The sequence below is a fragment of the Pristiophorus japonicus genome, chromosome 21 (assembly GCF_044704955.1).
Source record: "Pristiophorus japonicus isolate sPriJap1 chromosome 21, sPriJap1.hap1, whole genome shotgun sequence".
NCBI lineage: Eukaryota > Metazoa > Chordata > Chondrichthyes > Pristiophoridae > Pristiophorus > Pristiophorus japonicus.
Window position 1 is genome coordinate 45663412 of NC_091997.1, and position 27919 is coordinate 45691330.

General features: G+C 44.7%; 1 protein-coding gene across 1 annotated transcript in view; it reads right to left on the minus strand.

Moving 5' to 3' along the window:
* The window catches only part of LOC139233676 (proto-oncogene Wnt-3), a 75549-nt gene extending 62085 nt beyond the window's left edge, over positions 1-13464 (minus strand). Inside the window, exon 1 of the mRNA XM_070864078.1 lies at positions 13385-13464. Within this exon, the coding sequence (XP_070720179.1) occupies positions 13385-13464 (80 nt within the window). The remainder of the gene's footprint in view (positions 1-13384) is intronic.
* Between the last annotated feature and the right edge of the window lie 14455 nt (positions 13465-27919).

Below are 27919 nucleotides of genomic sequence, written 5' to 3' on the forward strand. Positions count from 1 at the left end.
CTCTCTATATGTGTGTGTGGGTATGTGTGTGTATGTATCTCTATATATAGGCGGGGATGTGGGACTAAGCACAACTGCTGCTTCAAAGAGCAAACACAGGCACTACGGGTAGAATGGCTTCCTTCTGTGCTGTAAGTTTCTATGAATCTATTATGAAACTATATCTCTTTCTATATGTGTATGTGTACCAGATAGACAGATGGAGAGGTGAATGCAGCGACACACCAAGGAAGAAATAAATAGACACATGAATGCATAAACACGGCAGACATATAAACAGATAATAGATGTATGAATACTTCGACACAGAGAGATAGACGGAGTAACCGAAGCTTCTGGTTGGAGCAACGTGGAATTGTAATGTGGCGTGTGGCTGAGATCACGCCAAGATGAATCGGCTATCCTTTGTTGTAAAACGCGGATCTTTCTTCTATGTCCCACTAGTCCCGATTTGTTTCACCGAGCAGCAGGTGAAACAAATCGGGAGCGGGGTTTTCCTTCTACATCACAACAGTGACTACGCTCCAAAAAGTACTTCATTGGCTGAAAAGCGCTTTTTGACGTCCGGTGATCGTGAAAGGCGCTATATAAATCCAAGTGTTTCTTTTTTTCCATACCTGTGACAACAGTTATAGATCTATGTTTGCAATGACTTTAGCTAGTTGCCTCAAAAGGCCCACCCGATGGAAATGCCAGCGGTCCGCATGATGTGTTGTTCTAATGAACATTATGTTACAACCACTGCAATTAACAAGAATCACTTCCCCGCTTGCATTCCTCCTAAAACAAGTAAACTACTACACTAAAGGACGTGGAAGTAATTAATATAACTACATCCAAAGAAACTACCGAGTACACAAAATCCACATTAATGATGTGGGGGGAAATAGCAGAACTGCAGCAACCCGCCTAAACCAGCCTTTGGATGACAGCCTCGATATCTCGCGGAGATGATTTACATTACACTGAACAATGTTGTACAGCTTTTAACCGCAAATAGCTGGCACGTTTGCTATGTTGACGGAGCTCTGTCGCTTCTGGGCTTTCCTTTCTTTCTCTCGCTGTTTGTGCAAGTGAGGACGTTTCCAGTTAAAGCTCCTCTCTCCGTCCCAGTATCAATCAGTGACGAACGCTACAGTCTCCTTCCTGGGAGTCCACTGCCCTGCAGCTAGAAACGCATTCGGCAATCGCTAAAATCGAATTCCATTCCATTCCATCGCGAACATGTTGGAATTGAATAGTCAGTCCTCCAGAAGGCTTGACTCTGGACTTTTTTTTTAATTTAGCGTTTGCGAGTGTGTGCGAGAAAGTAAAGGGGGAGCTTGTAGAAGGAGAAAGATAAACGTACTCTAAAACAAGTAGAATACTACACTAAAGTACGTGGAAGTAATTAATACAACTGATCTAAACTTTACATTGATTTTTTTTATATGGGGCTGTTGTGGGTAAATGCACTGTGTAACTTTGATAAGTGGCATTTGTTTTGTTAAAGTGTGTCGCTACAATTGCTATCAATCTCTATTTAATTACAATTCACTCTATTTGACTTGAGTTAATGATTCAACCCCGTAGCAATGCTGAGACGGCCTCAGTGCTTATATATAATAGCACAGTGAATTAGCAGGGAAGAAGTAGGCGTGGGGGTGGGGTGGAATGGTGAGACGCCATTCATTTTGGAGGGGTTAATCCAACCAGTATCATTTCTAACCCAGGATTTTTATATCGCCGCAATAGTCCTCTGGCAGTGAAATGACTAACTCAGCTCAGGAAAATGAGCTGGGGAGTTCTCCTGGTGTCCCGGCCAACTTGCATCTCTCATCCAACACCTGAAACAGATCATCTGGTAATTTACTCCACTCTTTGTGGGAGCTTGCAATGCGCAATTTGGCGGACATGATTCCTATATTACACTAGCCTTGTATTAGAGTAGAGTTTGCATTGCATTCGAGTAGAGTTTGCAGAAACTAGCATTGTGTTAGAATCAGATTTGCAGCAACTGACCTTCCATCCTGAGTTATTTGCCATGCATCCCATAAAACAAGATTCTAATCCTGATAAACGAGCATCCCTGAAATCGGCACTCTATCTTTCCCATTCAGATGCTGATTGTTTTGGGTTATATCACCAGCATGCTCTGCTTTTATAGTGTTATCCACACACCCAGCTGACAAATTCAGGAGAAGATACTGGCGATGGTGCAGCTGCGGTTCATTTCTCAACTGTAAAATACTTCTAAGGTTGGTCGGCTGCAGGTATCAGTAAGTCGTTTCCAATAGAGAACATCAGAAATGAAATGATAAATTGTTATCGGTCACCTCTTGGTACCACCAAATGATAAGTAAAAACGAATTGCTTTCAATTTTAATTCTTGTGACCATTGCAATGGACACCTTGCTAAGATACCACATTTGACATTGTAATATTCCTTTATTGTTACTGCCATTGCCCGTGCCAATAATATTTCATAATAATTCAAATAAAATGTGTATTAAATAGGTAGAAAGATATCACGCACATACCCTGGCACACTCGCACACTTCAAAGTGATAAGCATGCCCATGTACAGGGTGACAAAATAATGAAAGTCATATCTGAGACGTTACATTGACAACCAGCAACATGAGTGTTATTTAACAAATGCCATCGTTGAATTGTTTAAACTCATCTATCATTTTGTTGTGTACACTTGAACATGGGTGTATGCAGATTGTTAAACTGAGGGCAATTTATTACTGGGCTTAACTCACCACAGTTTACATTTAATTCAAAGCTATTTGATTCCATTTTTTTTTGCGTGGAATTACCACTTTGCTTAATCCAAATTATTGGTTCCTTATTGTTTAGGACAAAAATGCCTTTAAATGATCAGGTGTGGACTGTAGCCTGTCCCTGTGTACTTGCATGATCTTCTCTTCACCTTTACTAAACTGGTGCGGACAGCATTGTGTTGGGAGGGCCAGCATACTGCAACACAGAAAGGTGAAATTTGGATTTTTGCTTGCATGTTTAAGCCGTCGCTTACAGGAAGGCACAACGTAGAGATCAGGGATTTCCGTAATAGCTTCAACAGTTTTCTTTAGGTGGAGAGAGAATTTCAGATTTCCACTGCCCTTTGTGTGAAGAAATGGTTCCTGCCATTACCCCTGAACAGCCCAGTTCTAATTTTGAGGTTATGTCCCCTTGTTCTGGACTCCCCCACCAGGGAAAACAATTTTTCTCTATCTACCCTATCAACTCCTTTAATCATCTTAAATAACTCAATTAGATCACCTCTTAATCTTCTATACTCGGGGGCGTACAAGCCTCTTCTGTACTGGCCTCATAATTTAACCCTTGATTGGACCATAATGGCCCCCTCTCCCACGATGCCACAATATTAGCCACGATGCCCCTTCCCTCAGCTTCGCTCTGAAGTCCTCACACCAAAACTTGGCCATGATGGTCATCCCCAGACCACCTGCTAACATTCCCTGTTTAGGGTCACAAATAAAGAATGGTCTCTGTAAATGGTATCAAACTTTTAGAACTTTCAAAGGACGAAGACGGAATCTTACTGACAACAAGATATAAATTAAAATTATATAATATGTGTGGGGCAATAATAGTCGATGAAAGAAAACACTGTCATTGATTGCCAGGCAGTCGTTGCCAACTTTCTTGGACGGAACATAAATTGACATTATATTTTCATGACTATTTCTTCTCATTGACACCTGTAAGTTTTATAGATTGGCACTGCCCAGGCGGATCATCGCCATCTCACCAGTCTGCTAGTAACCCACTCAGAAATGAGGACCGTTTGTCAGTTACCAGGTGAGGCTCGCGTGTGCAGAGGCATTACATCAGGAAGCAGCGAGGTACAGAAAACAAAACAGGGATGGGATACCGAAGTCAGCCAGCAAGAAATTGCACCACTGTTGCTTATTATGCTGTGTTTTAATTGCATACCATAGTATTTCGCTGATTAAAAACAGTGTGATCCACCCACACCCCACACAGTGACCAGAGAGGTGCCAGAGACCACGTGCTTTCGCACATGGAGGGAAAATCTGAGGAAGCGCCATCTACAACCACTTTTGGAGTTGTGGAAATGACTGATTCGTTTCCCCGAGGGACATACTAACAGCACAGCGGGGTAATAGAGGAGGATCGGGTTTCAGAGAGCGCACAGTTACTGCTCTGCATAGATGCATTTAAGGGGACGCTAGATAAGTACATGAGGGAGAAAGGAATAGAAGGATATGCTGATAGGGTGAGATGAAGTAGGGTGGGCGGAAGGCTCGTGTAGATCATAAACGCCGGCTTGACCTGTTGGGCTGAATGGCCGCTCCCTGTGCTGTAAAATTCGATGTAATTCTATGCACTTACTGGGGCTGAAGCCTCAAACTCCGCTTGGTCAGGCTGTGGGTTTGGGAACTGCTTGATGCGAGGAGAGTACAAGTAGTAAACTGCTTTTCACAAAGCTACATAGAGCTGTGGAACAAAGTATAAATGACAAGTAGACAAGTAGATGTGTCTCTAGAGGCAACTAGATCTGTTTGTGGAGGGAGGGGGGAATGACAGGTACGCGGAGAGGTGCTGTGGTTGTTCGTGAATCCCAGGACAAAGACTTAGATTTCCTTCTCTTGTTTTCTGATCACACTGAGGAGCTCTGTAAAATTACGAAGTGCTGATCAGGGACGAGTAAGGAAGGACGGAATATAAATTATATATATATATATAGTGCCGTATCATGTCCTGAGTACATGCAAAGCACTGCATTTTCACACAGTAAAGTTACCTCACAGATAAATGAAAATATGGCCATATAATCTGTTTTATTTAATATAGAGCTGATTGAGGGAGTAATGTTGGCCAGGATACTAGGACAACCCCTTTGTTCTTCTTCAAATGATATCACCAATTTTCGCCCGAGCAGGCTTCGGTTTAACGTTTCATTTGAAGGACGGTAGCTCAGACCATACCGTGCGCCCTCAGTACTGAACTGAATGAGATTTGGAAAAGGTAACCAGAATGTGTCAAAATAAATGAAAGGGGGGCGGGCAACCAAGGTGGGAAGTGGGACTAGTAGCAATTGCGAGGAGAGATTGGGGAGGAGTATTAGGATGGGCATGCTAATTTTTAAAGAAGGCTTTTTAGAAGTGAACACTGAGACCAATCCTACACATGTGATGTGAATTTATGACTTTCTATGAAACGTTTCCATATTTTATAAGTTATAGAAAGAGTTTGCATTTATATAGCGCCTTTCGCATCGATGCTCCAAAGCGCTTCACGGCCAAAACAATTTTTGTTTTCAAGTCGAGTCACGGTTTTAATGTAGGCAACGCGGCAGCCAATTTGTACACAGAACATACGTGTTAAGGAACCGCTGGATATAACACTTACCAAACAGCTGGGTCAAATTTACAACAAGTGAGCAAACCAGCTGTGATGTTGGTTTGGATAATTACTGTATCCAACCTGTGCCAAATAAGTTGTGTAATAAAGAGACAGATCAATGAATGTGGCCCAAATCCACCCAAAAAACAAGATATAATTTAGAATGTAATACTGAATATATAAGAGTCAGCAATAATTGCGTTTATGTCGCGCCTAAGATACATTAAAATGACTTTGGAGATGCAGTGACATATAAGCCAAATTATATATTTAGCTCGAATAATATATTATCTAATCTATCTATATATTATGCAAGTTAACAGCATTATTTGCAACAGCAACATGAGTCGGCCATTCAGCCCCTCGTGCCTGTTCTGTCATGCCCATTAGACCATTCATGGCTAATCTGTATCTTAACTCCATGTACCCACCTTAGAAGAATTTGTATTTTGATTGGTGATTTTTGTTAATATTTTGGAATATTATTTCCGTTTTTTCCCCGTGTTGTTCTCTTTTCTAGGTCTCCCCATAACTGGTGTGGTATCCCAGCCAATAGACTTCGCCAATGCTGATATTTGGTCATTCGGAGCAATCCCGATGCGGCTCTCCTTATATACCTGTGTGTGAGGAACCATCCACCTTCTGCTCAGTCCCACCCCCCACGGCACACCATGTGATTGCACTGCGTTCACGGACAGTCGGTCTATGCTCCATTCTATTGCACCACAGTTAGTCGTTTGCTTAATCAGATAGATGCCTCTTAAATGTGTGGTTTGCATTAAGTGTTACATCGTAGGGGCTTTTGTACCAATCTATACAAAGTTACACAATTATTTATATACACATTTATATACACACACGCGCATGCTCATACATGTCCAAGTATATAGTCATGCACGTACATACACACATTCAATAGATACATCCCAGACATATAGGCATGCATATACATGTACGAATGAATAAATACTTACAAATGTAGCTGCATATACATGCGCACAGCCAAACATACATATGTGCACATGCGCACAAATACATGCAGACAAGTACACACATACATAATCACACAGACACAGACAGGCGTGCAGATACATGCAAATACACGGGCAGTCAGAGACACATATTCGCAGGCACACAGTGCTAGACGCGCACACAGACGAATCTTATTCTATCAAACAAGCAATATGTAACTGCAGCACAGAAATGAGAAGGAATATTCTCTCAGAGGATCGTGAATCTTTGAAATTCTCTACCCCAGAGAGCTGTGGAGTCTGGGTCTTTGAATATATTTAAGGTGGTGGAGATAGATGTATTTTTGAATGATAAGGGAGTCAAGGGTTATGGAGGGAGGGCAGGGAAGTGGAGTTAAGGCCAGGATCAGATCAGCAATGACCTTACTGAATGGCGGAGCAGGCTCGAGGGGCTCCTATTATGTTCTTACGTAACATAAAAGGCTAGCTAAAGCATCACTGAATATTTAAGGATCAGAATTGTGGCGAATACATGTTTTAGTGAGATGAAAACACGTGTTCACTGACTTGTTTCAACTTGATACAGGGAACATATATGACACCCACTGGGTGACGATGTGTGTGAATGCTTTGCTGGTTTCCTAGGGTGAAATTCTATAACACACCTCTTGCACTTAATGTCTGCTACTAACAGAAACTCGCGGATGACTCAAAGGGTTAAATGTCGTATAAAGGCGGAACGTTAATCAGTAGAAGGAATTGTTACTTCTCAGCAAACATACGGGAAATATCGCATTCAGCCCAGACGCATGTTTGGTGAGATAGGGCTATGTTATCCCTCCTCCCCACCTCCCCCCCGCGCGTTTTAGTTTAGCTGTGGACTCGCTTCAGTCTAAAGTATGGGAAATTTTGCAAATATTTGCAGGTGCGACTGTGTGATCTTTTTTTTATATCATGCGTCTCCTCATCCGTGACATATCAGGGTCTTGAAACTTGCACAGTAAGCGGTTCTTCTTCAGCAGGAGGCGATTTCCTGGCGAGAGATGTATGTGTCATTTCGCCAGGCCCCTGGCACCAATCCCAAGGCGGATTCCGGGAGATCACAATACTTGGGAGCAACTCTCCCCAGATGGGAAATGTAACCTCGCGCTGTTTTTTTTTGGTATTTGTCTATTTAAAAAAAATTAAGAGGATGTCTAGATATTTTTTCCTACCACATGTCATGAAAATAAAGCACAATGGAAATAAAGTAGGTAAATATAAGTAAAAGTTTATTGTTCTCGCGTGTATAAGATGCTACATACACATGTACACATATATGGCTATGTGTAGAAAGATGCCTGCACAGACAGATACCTGTACTATCCATGCTATCTATCTATCGATATCTCTATCATTACTTCTCTATCACTATCACTTTATGCATCTATTAGCATATGTCTGTCACTTTCCGTACCTCTCTGTCGCTCTCTGTCTCTCTATGTAAAATACATCTATCTACATCTATTTTATCTCCTTCTGTGAATGTAGGTCATAATCCCATAGACACGCACAAAAGTTAATCATCTAGTTCACGTGTACGCACGCACACACGCCCACATACACACAGGAATATTTCCCCAGGTATGTTACTGAATCACCGAAAGCTGCGTCATTACTTAACGGCGACCCACTCAGAAACTGCATGTTTTTTCCATCATTTTGAAAAAGGGATTCGAAATTTTGGAAAAACTCTGTGTAAAGGCATGTCTTGCTGGGGTTAATTTGTCCCGCAATCATCCGAATATATTTGTTATCACGCATTCCTGATGGGATCAGCTTAGACTAGAAGCAACACTCACGCCTCACTGAAGAACGCTGGCTATCTGCTTATAAAAGTGATATATTAAATACGATATTGTTTCCATTACTGGAATCGTAGAATCTGACAGCACAACAGGAGGCCATTCGGCCCATCACGCCTGTGCCGGCTCTTTGAAAGAACTGCCCTATTAGTCCCACTGTCTCTGCACTTTCCTCACAGCCCTGAGAATTTTTCCCCTCCATGTATTTTGAAAGTTACTATTAAATCTGCTTCCAACATCATTTCAGGCAGTGCATTCCAGATCATAACTCGCTGTACAACAAAAAAACCTTTTCATTCCTTCATGGACGTGGGTGTTATTGACAAGGCTGGCATTTATTGCCCATCCTTGATTGTCTTTGAGAAGGTGGTGGTAAGCTGCCTTCTTGTACTGCAGAGGGCAGTTAAGTGTCAACCACATTGCTGTGGATCTGGAGTCACATATAGGCCAGACCAGGTAAAGTAGGCAGATTTCCTTCCCTAAAGGACATTAGTGAACCAGATGGGCAATCCGATAGTTTCATGATCACCATTACTGATATTAGCTTTTTATTCCAGATTTATTTAATTAACTGAATTTAAATTTCTCAGCTGCCCTGGTGGGATTATGAAGTACTGTCCCTGGATCATTAATCCAGGCCTGTGGATTTCTAGCCCAGTAACATAACTACTCTGCTACCATTCCCTGTGGTTCTTTTACCAATTACCTTAAATCTGTGCCCTCTGGTTACCGATCCTCCTGCCAGTTGGAATAGTTTCTCCTTAATTACTCGAGTAAAGCCCTCATGATTTTGAACACCTCTATTAAATCTCCCATTAACCTTCTCTGTTCTAGGGAGAACAATATTGTTTTGAAACAAATGCCATAAATGTATTTTTTATTAAAAGAAAAGGCGTCTATTCCGAACAGGTAATCGCAACACCAGTTATCCCTCAAGGATTGAAATTACAACAGGCCATTTGGACAAAGACTGTAAATAATTGGCGGGATGGGGGGCGGGGATGAAGGTATGTGGATGACGAGGGCCCAGTGAAACTTTCCCCCCCTCCGAGGCCAGCTGGGCGAGCACTGGCGCCCACTACCACTGCGGAGAAGACATATTCCATCATTCACAGTGTACAGGGCACTGGGTGACAGGCCGCTTCCTCCATCCATCATATTCGTTGGCGGTGACTCACACAGCGGACTGGAGGGCGCAATTCCCCACCCCTCTGACTGAGCTGGGAAGAATGCAGTTTTGTCGCATCGAGTAGATAGTGGGGGGCCTTTTTTTGGGATCTAACGCCCCCTTTGATTGTGTCACTGATCTTGGTGAGATGCTGGAGATATGGGTCATGGTGTCACGCGCATTCACTGAAGAGAAGCGTAAACATCCTGAGACTAAACAAGACTGGGATATCAACCGCAGAAATTTAAATATTTGAAATTTAAAACCCACTAAAGACGCCAATATAGACTGGGCGGGACGCCAAAGCTGTTCACATGGGTTCACATCGGTATAGTGTATAATCCCAGTTCCATGGTATGCCTCTATAGGAACATCTCCCTTGGCCATTTCGTGTGGTTCTGTAGAATCACAATTGGGGAATTCGGAGTCCGTTGACAACCCGCACATTAACCAACAAGTGAAGTTAGGGAAGGACACACGGGTGGAAAATCTTGGCAACTTTTTGATTTGTTAAAATATGTTTGTTACTTCAGTTCGCCCAGTAATCGCCTCTCTTTCAGCGAAACACGCCCGCTCTGGTCTGCTCTGTGTTGGGAGCTTTGAACTGTCTTGTGTTAATCTGTCAGGTGAGAGTTCGTGACCTGGCGTGCTGCAGGTAAACCCCCAGGTCCATGGGGAGAGAGAGAGAGGCAGGTCAGGACCCGGATCTCACCCCTTATTTGTGTGAGGATTCATTACCGACTAAATCCCCGCAATTGCCCGCTCTGATTGAGAATTTCCTCTTCCTAAAATGATGTCATTGTGTCAAAAGAAAACGGAATGATAAACCACGGGTTCTGGAGAGGCACCCAGGCCTCAGTAATCAGCATCTCACAAAGGTTAAGATGCAAAAAAAAATCAATCTCGCGTTTACCTTTATACACAAGAATTATTGAACGGAAATGTTCCTAGTATAAACCGGAGGAACGTTGAGTCTGGAGGGTCGGTGGGTTTTGCTTGTTAACTTGGCGTGAATGTAACTACAGACACAAACAACACAGAGGAGGCCATTCGGCCCATCATGCCTGTGCCCGTCTTGTTTGAAACTCCCACTCCTGTGCTCAGTCTCCACAGCCCCCCCATTCCCCCCTTCTAAAGATATATCCAATTCCCTTACTATTGAATCTTCTTCCATCGCGCTTTCAGGCAGTGCATTCCAGATCACAGCAACTCGCCGAGTAAAAGAAATATCACCTCATCTCTCTCCGCCCCCCCCCCCACCCCCCCCTTCCCTGCCCTGGCTTTTTGCCCGGTTTATTTGCCTGAGCTGACAACAGATTGCTAAAGCTATGCTTGGCGGCATTTGGTAAAAATCCGAGGTGAATCTGTCAGATGTGTAGGTATATGGGCTTGGTTGTAACGGCGGAATCTGCACGGTAAGGTTTTAACCACGGCAGTGTGACGGGGTGTCACTGCTGATTGGTTCAAAGTAGCCCAAAGAAGCCGAACTTTAGAGTTACGGTGAGAAATATCTATGTCTCAAGGAGCTCGCACAATTGTCTGGGACGTTCCTTCCATCAGTTTAATCTTTATTAACTGTACAGATTGAGGTTCAGGCCTGGCCGAGGGCGGATGAAGATGTCTGAGGGAGGGGCGGTGCAGGTGCTGGGGGAGAAGCGCTAAAACATGTATTTCAATAGGAGTTTGAGTGAGCGCACCCGTGCGCCAGGGATATCAAATTGACCCGGCAGCCAGCGTGCGGCCTAAGGGAGAGAACCACAGTCTGGGTCCATCCACTCCTAGGCAAAGACCAGCCTGGACCCCGCCACTGTCACTCCTGCCCACCCTCAGTCCTGGCTGCTGAATGGACAGGAAGACAAAATGGATTTCAGCTCTCTTTGGTCATATATACATATTCCATGTCTCGCTTTCTATTTCTGTCTCTGTCTCTTTGTCTGTTTCTCGTTGTCTCTTCCTGTCACTATCTCTCTGTGTGTCTGATATTGGTACAATATTCTGTCCCACAGTCTCTACGTGTGCCTCATACAAATCTCTGCCCGTCTCCTTTTCTATACATGATAGAATGCACGCACAATTTCTCAATAGACACGTGTATATAGGAACACAGGCGACACAGAGAGAATCAGAGCACACACACACACACACAGAATATATATTCCAATAGACAGCGAGGGAGTCATTTTGCACTTTATTTTAATTCTGGAAGTTAATTACTGTGCAATGTGTCAGTTTCCCGTAGTAGTAACTTTTGCAGAGAAGGATTCACTGGGATGTTGATGTCAGTCGCTGATATTGACAACATGCGGGGAAATATTCACACTGCTATTGGTAAACAGTGACCGGATCGAATAAACAATGCAGGAACAAACCAAATATCGGAGATGATCAGACACCGCCAAGGGGTCGACGTGCTGGAGGGATAGAGAAGGGCGCGGTGTACAAGCCTCTGTGTATGAGTAGCAATGCGCCTGTGCGCGGATGGGGAGAGACGGAGATACGATAGGCGCGGGGCAGTAAGTGCTCTCAGAACAACACTCCTTCCCCACCGTGTCCCATCCAGATTCTACCGGGCTGAGATCAGTCTGTGAGCGGGCGAAAGCGGCGCCGAAACCGCCCAATATTTGCAGGAACTGTTGCCCCCTGGACCTTTTGCTGTTTGTGTCACCGCATTTAAAATAAAAATCACAGTGGAGGAGTGAGTGGGAGAATTAGGAACATTCAGAAAGCTGGAACTCCCCTCCCGGGAAGCGGGTCCCAATTGGAAGTTGCGGAAATATTTCGCATGTGACAAGAGCAAACGGGAGCTGGGATGCGAGTTCGAATAAAATGGGCTTCATTTAAAATCAGTGCGTGGCGCAGTCTGCACTTGTCAGCGTTACCTGTCTTTTTAAACTCTCACCTCGGGGTGTATTGCTAAAGATTTTCAAAATGTTCTGTAATAATTAGAATCAGGATGTGGGTTATGAAAGCGGTTTTAATTTCAAGGGAGTTCTGTCCTTGCCAATCGCTGTTCAAAACAGTCTCGAAATGTACTTGATGAGGTTTTTTTTCCTGTTCCCTGCAACCTCTGCGGTTAGTGGAATGGCTAACACCAAAGTCCTTTCTGTCCTCGCTCTGTCGCTAAAGGGCAGATCTGATAACGATTTACAGAAAAGTTAAAAAAAAATGTTTAAACCTGTTTTGGCGAAATGAAGACGTTCAGCGCGAGTCTGAATCAGACCCAGAGAGAGAGGGAGGTGAGGGAGGGGCTGATGCACACATTCGGCAGCGCTCTTAACTTCTTTCAAAGTCTGCCCGGGATTCGCAACAAGTCACAGCCGCCCCGTCCCCTCTCCACAGCCCCTGCAAGATATTTCAGGTGCACGACCCTCCCGTGAGACATCTTTTGCCGGGTGTTTAGGCTGGCTCGGAGACGCCCTTTCCCCGGTATAGCAGGCGGTGAGTCACATAGCTTACCTGACTCGCCATTCCTCTTTCTCGCCAGCCTAAACACCCGTTTGTCAGCCTCGCGTTCTCTTTCTCAATACTATTCCCACTGTCTCTCTCTCTCTCTCCAGTTCCACCTTTTCCTTCGCAGGCCCATCTTTCCCTAGTATCTCTCGATGATTCTCGGCCCCCTTGTTATAATTCGACTCTCTTCTCTCTCTCTCTCCCGCCGCTCTCTCCTTTTTATCATTAAACCTCCCCAGCGTGCCTATTTTCCGCTCGAATTTCTCCCCCCACCCACCCTACTCGCATTTCCTTCTCGCTTTGCGATCCTCTCGTTCGGCTCTGAGGCTGCGAGCAGTGTAATCGGATCAGGCAGTCGGTGCCTGTGATATAGCCGGCATCAGATAACACCGGCCGTCCCTCAGACATTACCCTAAGTGCAGACGCAACTCTCCTTGACCGCCTTTTCAAATGGTCTGGAACGAGTTTCTTCCCAGCCAATTCACAGCACACTTTCGGAAATAAAAAAAAAACACACGCACACATAGGCGCACACCCGCAAGTGTACAAATAGAAAGAATCTCACTTACCACCAGATCGGGTAGCCTGCGAGTCCGCGGGTTGAATTCAACAGGAACGACAGGACAAATCCAAAGAGGTACAAATCCATGAGTGTGGCAGAGTGAAAGTGAGAAAGGAGATAGCGACAGAGAGAGAGAAGAAAAAAGTTTCTTAAAAAAAAATAAACTTGGAAGGCAGCAAGGCTGGCGGGGTCAGCACTTCACCATAAGGCCTGGAGCTTCCTCACATTATACAGATGCTAATATAAAAGTAAAGGGGTTCAAATGCACGCCGGGACCCAATCAGATCTCATCGCCCGAGGACACAGATGATTATATAGTTCAGCGCTGTCAATCATGTCTTACCACCCCAATATTCAGCTAATTGCACACGGTAGTGTTTTGATGCCGGTTAGATTGTCGGCTCTGTAATGATAAAATTGTTGCGAGGAGGGCACTTTGAATGGGAAGGATGGGAGAATGAGCTCCTGCCGGGATGGTCGCCATGGTAACACTAGGAGAGTTATAACCAGGCTTGGCCTTTTCACAGCCCCCTAAAGAAAGGAGGGAATGTAAGAATGATAATGGGCAACATGTGTTAACCTTCTCTTCAACACAAAACAGCATGATGAATATGGGCACAGCAAGAGGGGCAGCAAATAAATTCAGGATTATATGTGTCTCTCTGGGGCATTTTAAAAAGACAGTGGCCCTTTGACAGTCTGACATAGTCTATATTTAATAATTCTCAACGATCACATTGACAGAAAATCTTTTCACACTGGTGGAACATTTTTAATTACGAAATGTCCACGATGACAACGAAACAGTCAGGTCGATTTTTGCAGAAGTTTCGTGGGGACATTTAATCTATTTTGTTTCGTATTAAAGAACCGAAATGGTTTGCGAATCGCTTGGGAGGGCAAGTAAAACCGTGGGGGGGGGGGGAGTGGGGGGTGGTGGCTGGGTCTTGTGAACCCGTTTTATACAAGAGAAATTCTCTCAGAGCTCATTTCTCTCCCCCCCCCCCCGCTTGTTCGCCCGGAGGGGGGGGGGGGGGAGAGATCACCTAAAACTACACATGTACACAAATCTTATTGGAGTTAATATGAACGAACCGCCAGCGATTAAAAGGGCGAATACACGTGTAAACAGGTTGGGAGTCAGTGTGGGAGGGAAGGAGTGGGAGAGGTAATTCAACCAGGGTTGTGTTTGGTAACAAACTGGGTCTTCCATCGGGGTAAATGTAAATAAATATGTCTATTATTTAAGGATTTATAGTGTATCTGACTGTCGTGAAATTTAATACGATGAGTATTTATTATTCTGCGGTAACAATAATATGCACCTGCTGTTGTTGAAAAGAACTAAATAACATTTGCAGCTTGTAAATAAAACTATTCCTTTTTTTTAAAAACAAATGGCAGTATTTATTTAATGCTTGTGCTTTGTGCACACCGTGTATTGTTAAGGAGCGGAAAAATGGATTTCCTACTAGCAGGACGATGAGACGAACAGACAGCGAGAAGCAGGACAGGGAAACAAACAGGGAAATGAAAACTCCGAAGGGCTCCCGCGGGGTTCAGACAGTCGGGCCGTCTGAAGATCGGCTCTCACCTTTACTGCTCTTCACAGGATCCGTTCGAGTGCTTGTTGACACTGTTTAAGAAAAGTTTACCGAGCCATGGGGGCCGGACAATGAGGAGATCCCGATCAAGAGACTCCTCGCTCTCCCATTCACTCCTTATTCACGAGTCCTTACTGTATTGAGAGCCTGTCTGACCGGCGCAAGGATCTGCGCCAAAATACAAGACACACGGAAAAATGCAATTCACTGAACACACGAGAAATGTTCGTTTAAATTTGTTTCGTTAACCTGCCCAAATGGTGTTGTTCTATACAAGGAAAAAGGGCAAATTGTAACCGAGTACATTCTAACTTTGGGTATCATTCCCTTTAAACGGGGTGCACGACAGGCCCGGGTGAAGAAGGGCGAAAATCAGGAGAATAAATGGGAGATAATGTAATATTAGAGCTGGAGGGAGAAACATGTTGCTATGCACACACACACGCACACACAGACAACATTAAAAGGAAACATAACAAGGAACGCGCCTCAACCCGTAACATCAAATAGTACCAAACACACAAAAGAATCAACACACGGAATTTCTACAATTTATTTATTATTTTCCCAGCGTCTGTGTAAACTCCTTTGATCCGGGCCGATCGCATGCAATACTGTAATTTTCACAGCACAGCGAGAGTTTAGGCGCTCATTACAACCACTCAGCACATAAAGTGCTGGCTGAGCGCTTCCATTTACCTCCATCTCCCCAGCAATGTGACCGAGAGCAATTAGCAATCTCACGGGGTTAGGGTTATTGCACCAACACACACAGTCATCTCACACCCTCGCCTCCTCCTCCAGCGTTCCCTGAAATCTCTCACTTCAAGCGTATTAAATATTCTGCACATGTGTTGGAATTTTGGATACCCGGTTCTATCCCCGAATAAAACGGCCTCCTCACACGAGCCATTTACAAACGGTATTTTAGTAAGCCGATTTTTCCTCCACTCCGACTGATTCCATCAATGTGTTGAGTCATTGACCGTATTTGTGCGGATTTCTCCGGTAGGCGTGCTATCCGAAGCATGTCTGGTCCATTTACTCACTCATTCAACACCGGGCAACAGGAATTCTAATGGGATTGAAAAAAATCAATATAAAAAGTAGTTCCGCACTGGTCACCGTGCCTGTGTCGATTTTGCTATTTGTCGTGCAAGATGCAAACGAAATAAATTACCTTAAATAAAATACTTTTGGGTTAAAATGTCAAGGCTGTGTCTCTGGCCATTTCCTACTGACAAATCGCGACAGGAAAATAAACAGGTCTAGCTGACCACACGTACTATAGAACGAAATGATAAAAAAAAAACAAGATAATAGTTTGTGGAACTGCGGGAATGTCAACAAAGAGGTGTGTTTGTGACCAGAGCGCTGGGAGGTAAATTCAAATAATGTCCCATTTGTTACATTGAGACGGGTGACAACGTTTGTATTGGCTCATAATGTTGATTTTCGACATTCGCAGCTATTTCACAATTAAAGTAACAAGGGATGAACACGAGCGAAATATTAATCAGAAGAATTGAAGCGAGGTAAGGTGGTGAGGACTGTAGCTAATGGACTCACAATACCTGATACCATCTCAAACTGCATCTCGTTGAGTCTTATCCTGCAATCCATTGACGGCAGCGCCATCTCGTGGACATGGCGCTCACCAACAACAATCCCACTGGCTTTAGAACTTGATTGAACATTAGGAGCAGAAGTAGACCATTCGGCCCCTCGAGCCTGCTCCGCTATTCAATGAGATCATGGCTGATCTTCTACCTCAACTCCACTTTCCTGCACTATCCCCATATCGCTTGATTCTCTTAATATTCAAAAATCTATCGATCTCTGTCTTGAATATACTCAAAGACTGAGCCCTTTCCACAGCCCTCTGGGGTAGACAATTCCAACGATTCACCACCGCTGAGTGAAGAAGTTTCTCCTCATCTTAGTCCTAAATGACCGACCCCTTATTCTGAGACTGTGACCCCTGGTTCTAGACTTCCCAGCCAGAGGAAACATCCTCCCTGCATCTAACCCGTCAAGCCCTGTAAGAATTTTGTATGTTTCAATGTGATAACCTCTCATTCTTCTAAACTCTAGAGAATATAGGCCTAGTCTGCTCAATCTCTCCTCATAGGACAATCACCCATCCCAGGAATCAGTCTGGTGAACTCCCTCATTAGCAAGTATATCCTTTCTTAGGTAAGGAGACCAAAACTGTATACAATACTCTACGGTGTCCTGCAAATGTATTTTAATGGGGCGATCCATCTATATATCTTTCTTGCACACATGGCTTTTCAGGGAGATTTCCTACAACAATAGCCCACCCAGCAGATGTTTAATCTTAGTCTTAATAAAAATGTAAAATGCGTTTATAGTGGCAGAAGGGCCTCTGTCACTGACCGCAGCTTTACACACAACAACAATACCCTTTATTTTTATAGCACTTTTAAGGTACACTAATATCCTAAGGCACTTTACATCATCATCATAGGTAGTCCCTCGAAATCAAGGAAGACATGCTTCCACAACATGACTTCTTAGGTGGCTGTACAGTCCAATACAAAAACCATAGTCTCTGTCACAGGTGGGGACAGATAGTCGTTGAGGGAAGGAGTGGGTGGGACAGGTTTGCCGCACACTCCTTCCGCTGCCTGTGCTTGTTTTCTGCATGCTCTCGGCGATGAGACTCAAGGTGCTCAGCGCCCTCCCGGATGCACTTCCTCCACTTAGGGCGGTCTTTGGCCAGGGATTCCCAGGTGTCAGGAAGGATGTTGCACTTTATCAAGGAGGCTTTGAGGGTGACCTTGCAACATTTCCTCTGCCCACCCGGGGCTCGCTTGCCATGTAGGAGTTCCGAGTAGAGCGCTTGCTTTGGGAGTCTTGTGTCCGGCAAGCGAGCAATGTGGCCCGCTCAACGGAGCTGGTCGAGTGTGGTCAGTGCTTCGATGCTGGGGATGTTGGCCTGATTGAGAACACTGACGTTGGTGCGTCTGTCCTCCCAGAGGATTTGCAGGATCTTGCGGAGGCATTGTTGGTGGTATTTCTCCAGCGATTTGAGATATATAGTCCACATCTCTGAGCCATACACAAATATCCTAAGGCACTTCACAGAGGTGCAACTAAAAAATGGACACCAAGCCAAAGAAGGAGATATTAAGAGGGGTGGCCAAAAGCTTTGTCAAAGAGGTGGGGTTTAAGCAGGGTCTTAAAGGAGGAGATGGAGGTGGCGATGCAGAGGGGCGTACCAAGGGAATTCTAGAGTGTGAGGCCTAGGCGACTGCAGGGCAATGGTTGGGCAAAGGGGAATGCACAATAGGCCAGAGTCAGAGGAATAGATACTTCAAAGGGTGGAGGAAGTTACAGAGACAGGGATAAGTGAGGTCATGAAGGAATTTAAACGTGAGGATGGGTGTTGTGAATTTGAGGAGTTGGGAGCCTGGAAGCCGATGTAGGTTTGAGAGGATGAGGTAATGGGTGAGCAGGACATGGGGTGGGATTGGATACAGACAGAAAACATGAGGACATGGGACCAAGGAATGGGGATTCCCTAACCATTCTTAATCTATTGCCTACCCCACACAAGAGATTGGTGTGCAAAATTAAAGCACATGGTATTGGGGGTAATGTACTGACGTGGATAGAGAACTGGTTGGCAGACAGGAAGCAAAGAGTCGGGATAAACGGGTCCTTTTCAGAATGGCAGGCAGTGACTAGTGGGATGCCTCAGGGCTCAGTGCTGGGACCCCAGCTATTTACAATATACATCAATGATTTAAATGAAGGAATTGAGTGTAATATCTCCAAGTTTGCAGATGACACTAAGCTGGGTGGCGGTGTGAGCTGTGAGGAGGATGCCAAGAGGCTGCAGGGTGAGTTGGACAGGTTAGGTGAGTGGAGAAATGCATAGATGCAGTATAATGTGGATAAATATGAGGTTATCCACTTTGGTGGCAAAAACGTGAAGGCAGAATATTATCTGAATGGCGGCAGATTAGGAAAAGGGGAGGTGCAATGAGACCTGGGTGTCATGGTACATCAGTCATTGAAATTTGGCAAGCAGGTACAGTAGGCGGTGAAGAAGGCAAATGGCATGTTGGCCTTCATAGCTAGGGGATTTGGGTATAGGAGCAGGGAGGTCTTACTGCAGTTGTACAGGGCCTTGGTGAGGCCACACCTTGAATATTGTGTACAGTTTTGGTCTCCTAATCTGAGGAAGGACATTCTTGCTATTGAGGGAGTGCAGTGTAAGTTCACCAGACTGATTCCCGGGATGACAGGACTGACCTATGAGGAGAGATTGGATTGACTGGGCCTGTATTCACTGTAGTTTAGAAGAATGATCGAAACATATACAATTCTGACGGGACTGGACAGGTTAGATGCAGGAAGAATGTCTCAAAGTTGGGGAAGTCCAGAACCAGGGGCCACAGTCTAAGGATAAGGGGTAAACCATTTAGGACCGAGATGAGGAGAAACTTCTTCACTCAGAGAGTTGTGAACCTGTGGAATTCTCTACTGCAGAGAGTTGTTGATACCAGTTCGTTAGATATATTCAAGAGGGAGTTAGATATGGCCCTTATGGCTAAAGGGATCAGGGGGTATGGAGAGAAACCAGGAAAGAGGTACTGAGGTGAATGATCAGCCATGATCTTATTGAATGTCATAGCAGTGCATTTGGAAAGAGGTGACATGATAGATCCAAGTCAGCATGGATTTGTGAAAGGGAAATCATGCTTGACAAATCTTCTGGAATTTTTTGAGGATGTTTCCAGTAGAGTGGATAAGGGAGAACCAGTTGATGTGGTATATTTGGACTTTCAGAAGGCGTTCGACAAGGTCCCACACAAGAGATTGATGTGCAAAGTTAGAGCACATGGGATTGGGGGTAGTGTACTGACATGGATTGAGAACTGGTTGTCAGACAGGAAGCAAAGAGTAGGAGTAAATGGGTACTTTTCAGAATGGCAGGCAGTGACTAGTGGGGTACCGCAAGGTTCTGTGCTGGGGCCCCAGCTGTTTACACTGTACATTAATGATTTAGATGAGGGGATTAAATGTAGTATCTCCAAATTTGCGGATGACACTAAGTTGGGTGGCAGTGTGAGCTGCGAGGAGGATGCTGTGAGGCTGCAGAGCGACTTGGATAGGTTAGGTGAGTGGGCAAATGCATGGCAGATGAAGTATAATGTGGATAAATGTGAGGTTATCCACTTTGGTGGTAAAAACAGAGAGACAGACTATTATCTGAATGGTGACAGATTAGGAAAAGGGGAGGTGCAAAGAGACCTGGGTGTCATGGTACATCAGTCATTGAAGGTTGGCATGCAGGTGCAGCAGGCGGTTAAGAAAGCAAATGGCATGTTGGCCTTTATAGCAAGGGGATTTGAGTACAGGGGCAGGGAGGTGTTGCTACAGTTGTACAGGGCATTGGTGAGGCCACACCTGGAGTATTGTGTACAGTTTTTGTCTCCTAACCTGAGGAAGGACATTCTTGCTATTGAGGGAGTGCAGCGAAGGTTCACCAGACTGATTCCCGGGATGGCGGGACTGACCTATCAAGAAAGACTGGATCAACTGGGCTTGTATTCACTGGAGTTCAGAAGAATGAGAGGGGACCTCATAGAAACATATAAAATTCTGACGGGGTTAGACAGGTTAGATGCAGGAAGAATGTTCCCAATGTTGGGGAAGTCCAGAACCAGGGGTCACAGTCTAAGGATAAGGGGTAAGCCATTTAGGACCGAGATGCGGAGGAACTTCTTCACCCAGAGAGTGGTGAACCTGTGGAATTCTCTACCACAGAAAGTTGTTGAGGCCAATTCACTAAATATATTCAAAAAGGAGTTAGATGAGGTCCTTACTGCTAGGGGGATCAAGGGGTATGGCGAGAAAGCAGGAATGGGGTACTGAAGTTGAATGTTCAGCCATGAACTCATTGAATGGCGGTGCAGGCTAGAAGGACCGAATGGCCTACTCCTGCACCTATTTTCTATGTTTCTATGTTTCTATGTTTTCTATGAATGATGGTGCAGACTCGAAGGGCCGAATGGCCTACTCCTGCACCTATTTTCTATGTTTCTATAGTTCCAATTTCCTTACTTTATGTGGGTCACTAACACTAGATATAATGCCAATGCTATTTGACTCAGGCACCGTACTACAGAACAGTGTGATATAGTCAGCATTGAGCTAAATTGCTGGCTCTGCCATGTTTTCAATCGGAAGCAGTGTGAGACGACCTTCTTGAAGTGATCTCAAGCAGCTTAGGATAAAGTGACTGCCTTAATTTGCAGTTATGCTACAGAATCTATGTTGTTCCGATACAAAAGTCCATGTTGGATTAACAGAAATGTGCAGTATAACTGTCCTATAGCATGATTCTGTGGGAGACTGGATGCTGGGGTAAATTAGACCGTAGCCTCAGCAGCTGGGTTCGAATCCAGCTCAAACTGATGGGATGAAAGTCTGTCTGCTCGCTGTAAGGGTATGGGAGACAACACACCACTATCCCTAATTGCAATCTTATTCAGCGATACCACAGAATGGCTTCTGTGGGAAATGAAGAAAGTAACACTGATGCAAAAACAGGGACAGGAGAACCAGACAATATGAATATAAGCTCGGGGATGTTGTTCTGAGGTTAGTATGAGGCATATTGTTGGGATTGATCAGAGAGAGTTTGCTCTGTATCTAACCCTACTTTACCTGACCTTGGCCCTGGAGATGCCTGAAATGGGAAAGTGTTTGATTTCCTTACATTAACATCCCTCAACTTAATGAGCACCAAAAAGTTATCACATACTTTTATTTTCTGACTCCTTTATATTCATGTACTCCAGTGCTCTAATCCTGGCTCTGTACCTCAGTGGATCCAGTTATTTATTAATTTGTAAGACATATTTTATCGCATATTATATCTCCTGATATCTCCTATATGGCTTGGTGCCAAATTTTGTCTGATAAGGCTTCTATGAAATGCCTTGGGACGTTTCCCTCCGTTAAATATGCTATATAAATACAAGTTGTTGTTGTTTTACAATGTTAAAGGCTCTATATAAATGCTAGATCATGAAAATACTACTTTAAGATTTTCTTGACAGCAGTACATTTTGGGGACACAATTATATTATCTATGATTATTTCACATAACAGGCATGAATGTATGTGCATAAACATATATATGTGCATATATATAGGCATGAACTTGGGTTAGAATATTGAATGTTTTGACTGCAGTATATGTGAGAAAATATTTTCAATAGGGAGGAGAAAACTGGATAGTACAGATGGCTACAACACAGTCCCGTCGCCTTCCTGGGACCTGGATTGGAAACCAATCCTGACTGAAGGGTAAAAGTCTCCCCTTTTTGCTCACTAAAGGTCCTATGTGAAATGAATTTTGGCCATTTTCAATCCAGCACCCAGTAGACAGATGCTCACAGAGCAAAACTGACCACGTTCAGCACTAAGGGGTAAAATATCATCTGTTCTCATTCTTGGTGTACTCTTCTGCCTGTATCCTAGCACACAGTCCTGTTCCCCATCACCCCTGTGCTCGCTGACCTACATTGGCTCGTGGTCCAGCAACGCCTCGATATAAACATTTTCATCCATCTGTTCAAATCCCTCCATGGCCTCACCCTTCACTATCTCTGTAACCTCCTCCAGCACTGCAACCCTCCAAGACCTCTGCACTCCTCCAATTTTGGCTTATTGTGTATTCCCAATTTTCATCGCTCCACCATTAGTGGCCATGCCTTCAGCTGCCTAGGCTCTAAGCTCTGGAATTCCTTCCCTAAACCTCTCTGCCTCTCTCTCCTCCTTTAAGGTGCTCTTTAAAACCTATCTCTTTGACAAAGCACCTGTTCTAATATCTCCTAATGTGGCTCGTTGTGCTCAATCAAAACCTCCGACCTCTGACCCATGCTCCCTCTGGGCTGGGCTCACTGCTGGACCTATCTTGTGTTGGTTGGTGCAAACGTCTCGAAGATCATACCCCTGAAGTCTTTTACATTCCACAGTTTTCACTTTTGTTGCTGGAGCTGTGGGGTCACTGTTCAGGTCCGACCACAAATTGAATCTTCTCAAACATTACTGTTTTTTAGTTGGGCCCACCCTCTCTCATTAAATCAGAGTGACGTCAGAATGTGAATGGGTCATTTTGTTGAAATTAAGAAGCCCAGGTGAAGGGCCAAGGCAGGACCACATGGTGCAGGACTTGGTTACAAAGAGTAGAAGAGATGATGAGATAGACTTGGAAATACATCGCCGTTCCTTCATCGTCGCTGGGTCAAAATTCTGGAACTCCCTCCCTAACAGCACTGTAGGAGCACCTTCACCATACGGACTGCAGCGGTTCAAGAAGGCGGCTCACCACCACCCTCTCAAGGGAAATTAGGAATGGGCAATAAATACTGGCCTTGCCAGCGATGCCCACATCCCAGGAATGAATTGAAAGATCTAGGAGTAATGGTCAAGTGACACTGGTCTTGGATTTAGAAAGCCTGTTGATAGCGAGAGGAATGGGAGACCAAGGGAGTTAAACAGTTTCACAGTGCTGAGGGCCTGGCAAAGAAAGTATGAGGGGATAGAGTCTCCACTTTGGGCGTAGTCGGGAAATTGTGCCTAAAATGTGCTCAAAACTGTGCTGCTTAAGTTTCAGATAAAATCGCTTTAATAATCACAAACGTAAAATCTTCCGTGAACCAGTGCAATCGGGCAGCGTAACAGAACACAATCGTTTATTTTATTTTCTTTCCATTAAAAAATATTCCTTGGAGTATTTAAGACTGATAACCTGGTGCAGTTTTATTAATACAGCTGAAACTGGGTTTATCACAAAAAATAAGCATTTTTAATAAGAATGTCCAGTTCTTCACCCTGCGACTAACCTGAATTCAAATCACTGAAAACGACTTAATAAATTGATCCTGAACCATTTACTGCTTTCATTGGTCTATACTAGTCGCTTTCTTAGTAAATTACTTATTTTTTTGATATGAGAACAGGTTAAAAACATGCCTACCAAGGCCTGTGCCCCATTTGAAGAGCCTTCCTGAACCAGCGTAATCATCAGAATCTCACAATTTCGACCTGAAGGCATTTTGTGGGCAGGACCTTGAATTAATGTAAAAGATTGCGGTAACTTGCGTGTTAATGGTTCTGTGCATAATTCACCGTTTTTAACACTAGTTTGGCCGATTCCACTATTGCCATGGACATGAAGTGGCGGAAACTCTACCCTGTGGTGTGTGATGGTTCTTTTTCTTATTCGTTCGTGAATGTGTGTGTCACGGGCAAAGCCAGCATTTATTGCCCATCCCCTACTTGCTCTTGAGAAGATGGTGGTGAGTCGCCTTCTTGGACGGCTGCAGTCCGTGTGGTGAAGGTGCTCCCACAGTGCTGTTAAGGAGGGAGTTCCAGGATTTTGACCCAGCAACGATGAATATATTTCCAGTCAGGGTGGTGTGTAACTTGGAGGGGAACGTGGAGGTGGTGGTGTTCCCCTGCACCTGCTGCCCTTGTCCTTCTAGGCAGTAGAGTCATGGGTTTGGGAGATGCTGCCGAAGAAGCCTTGGCAAGTTGCTGCAGTGCATCTTGTAGATGGTACACACTGCAGCCATGGTGCGATGGTGGTGAAGGGAGTGAATGTTTAAGATGGTGGATGGGATGCCAATCAAGCGGACTGCTTTGTCCTGGATGGTGTTGAGCTTCTTGAGTGTTGTTGGATCTGCACTCATCCAGGCAAGTGGAGATTATTCCAGCACACTCCTGACTTGCGCTATGTGGATGGTGGAAAGGCTTTGGGGAGTCAGGAAATGTGACACTTGCCGCAGAATACCCAACGTCTTATCTGGTCTTGTAGCCACAGTATTTATGCTGGTCCAGTTAAGTTTCTGGTCAATGGTGAACCCCAAGGTGTTAATGTTGGGAGATTCAGCAATGATAAAACCATTGAATGTCAAGTGGAGATGGTTAGATTCTTGCTTGTTGTAGATAACACCTACACTTGTGCCTGGCACTTATATGGTGTGAATGTCATTTTCCACTTATCAGCTCAAGCCTGAATGTCATCCAGGTCTTGCTGCATGTGGGCATGGACTGTTTCATTATCTGAGGAAATGTGAATAGAATTGAACACTGTGCAATCATCAGCGAACATCTATATTTCTGAACTTATGATGGAGGGAAGGTCATTGATAAGCAGCTGAGGATAATTGGGCCTAGGACACTGCCCTGAGGAACTCCTGCAGCGATGTCCTGGGGCTGAGATGATTGACCTTCAACCACCACAGCCACCTTCCTTTGTGCTAGGTATGACTCCAGCCTATGGAGAGTTTTACCCCGATTCCTATTGACTTCAGTTTTACTAGGTCTCCTTAATGCCACACTCGGCCAAATGCTGCCTTGATGCCAAGGGCAGTCACTCTTACCTCACCTCTGAAATTCAGCTCTTTTGTGCATGTTTGAACCAACATTATAATGAGGCCTGGAGCCGAGTGGTCCTGGCGGAACTGAAACTGAGCATCGGTGAGCAGGTTATTGGTGAGTAAGTGTGGCTTGATAGCACTGTCGACATCACCTTCCATCACTTTGCTGATGATTGAGAGTAGACTGATGTGGCGATAATTGGCCAGATTGGATTTATTCTGCTTTTTGTGGACAGGACATACTAGTTTTCCATAGTGCAGGATAGATGCTAGCGTTGTAGCTATACTGGAACAGCTAGTTCTGGGGCATAAGTCCAGCACGACAGCTAGGATGTTGTCGGCGCCCACTCGGCATTTCTAGCTGAAGATGGTTGCAAATGTTTCAGTCTTGTCTTTTGCACTCACGTGCTGGGCTCCGCCATCATTGAGGATGGGGATATTTATGGAGCCTCCTCAGTTGTTTAATTGTCCATCACCATTCACAACAGGATGTGGCAGGACTGCAGAGCTTTGATCAGATCTGTTGGTTGTGGTTGTTTTGTCTATAGCATGCTGCTTCTGCTGTTTAGCATGCATGGAGTCCTCATTGGCAGCTCGTTTTTAGGTACACCTGGTGCTGCTCCTGGCATGCTCTTCTGCACTCGTCATTGAACCAGGGCTGGTCCCCTGGCTTGATGGTAATGGTAGAGTGAGGGATATGCCGGGCCATGAGATTACAGATTGTGGTGGAATACAATTCTATTGCTGCTGATGGCCCACAGTGCTTCATGGATGCCCAATTTTGAGCTGCTAGATCTGTTCTGAATCTATCCTATTTAGCACAGTGGTAGTGCCACACAACACGATGGAGGGTGTCCTCAGTGTGAAGACAAGACTTGGTCTCCACAATGACTGTGCGTTGGTCGCTGCTACCAATGTGGTCATGGACAGATGCATATGCGACAGGTAGATTGGTGAGGATGAGGTCAAGTAGTTAATTCCCTCATGTTAATTCTCTCACCACCTGCCACAGGCCCAGTCTGGCAGCTATTTCCTTCATGACTTGGTCATCTCGGTCAGTAGAGGTGCTATCGAGCCACTCTTGGTGATGGACATTGAAGTCCCCCACCCAGAGTACATTCTGTGCTCTTGCTACTCTCAGTGCTTCTTCCAAGTGGTGTTCAGCATGAAGGAGTACTGATTCAGGGTGGTAGGTGATAATAAGCAGGAGGTTTCCTTGCCCATGCTTGACCTGAAGCCATGAGACTTCATGAGACCCAGGGCCACTCCCTCCCGACTGTGCTGCCACCTCAGGTGGGTCTGTCCTGCCGGTGGGTCAGGACATACCCAGAGATGGTGATGGAGGAGTCTGGACATTGGCTGGAAGGTATGATTCTGTAAGCGTGACTATGTCAGGCTGTTGCTTGACTAGTCCGTGGGACAGCTCTCCCAATTTTAGCACAAGTCCCCAGATGTTGGTGAGGAGGACTTTGCAGGGTTGACTGGGCTGGATGTGCAGTTGTCATGTCCGAAGCCAGTGCTGAGGTCGATGCCGGGTGGTCCGTCCGGTTTTATCCTGTTGTTTTCTGTAGCGGTTTGGTAGAATAGAGCAGCTTTTTGTTATATGGCAATTTCAAAACGGACGTAAGTAAAGAATTCTATTTCCTTGTCAACAGAGATTCTGGGTAAATACATTTCTACCTTAGACTCGATCCTTGCTCGAGCCTCTCCTGAACTACAGGCTTCTGTTCTATACTTCAGGATATTGCTTACTGATAGCTGGGATCTCAGTTTGGAGGCATTCCTTTTTATTGGCTGTTATTATTTTGGTATCAACAACAACAACAACTTGTATTTATATAGCACCTTTAACGTAGTGAAACGTCCCAAAGCGCTTCACAGGAGTATTATGCGATTAAAAATTTAACACCGAACCACATAAGTAGAAATTAGTGCAGGTGTTGGTCGTATGTTTTAAGGAGCATCTTGAAGGAGGAAAGAGAGGTCGAGAGGCGGAGAGGTTTAGGCAGGGAGTTCCAGATTTTGGGGCCCAGGCAACAGAAGGCATGGCCAACAATGGTTGAGCGATTGTAATCAGGGATGCTCATGAGGGCAGAATTAGAGGAGCGCAGACACCTTGGGGGGTGCGTGGGGCTGGAGGAGATTACAGAGATAGGGAGGAGCGAGGCCATGGAGGGATTTGACAATAAGGATGAGAATCCGTGCTTGATTCGGATCTGGAAAAAAAACGAACCCCAGATTCTGAGAACAGTCAGGGCCAGAGCACATCTGGGCAAGTCAAGATCAACAGACACAAAGTAATTAATTGGCTGTGTGTGGGCTCCCTCTTCATCCAAAACCGGGGGATTCCCATTGGGAAACCTATTGGTGGATGTGATGGCGCCTGGTGTGTAAAATAAATAATATATAACAATTAGCACAAAGGCTCAAGAGAATCAAAGAGGGGAAAATAAACTAAAGGAAGTTAAACAGTTAATAAACGATTGAAAAGCACTTCCCTTAATATTA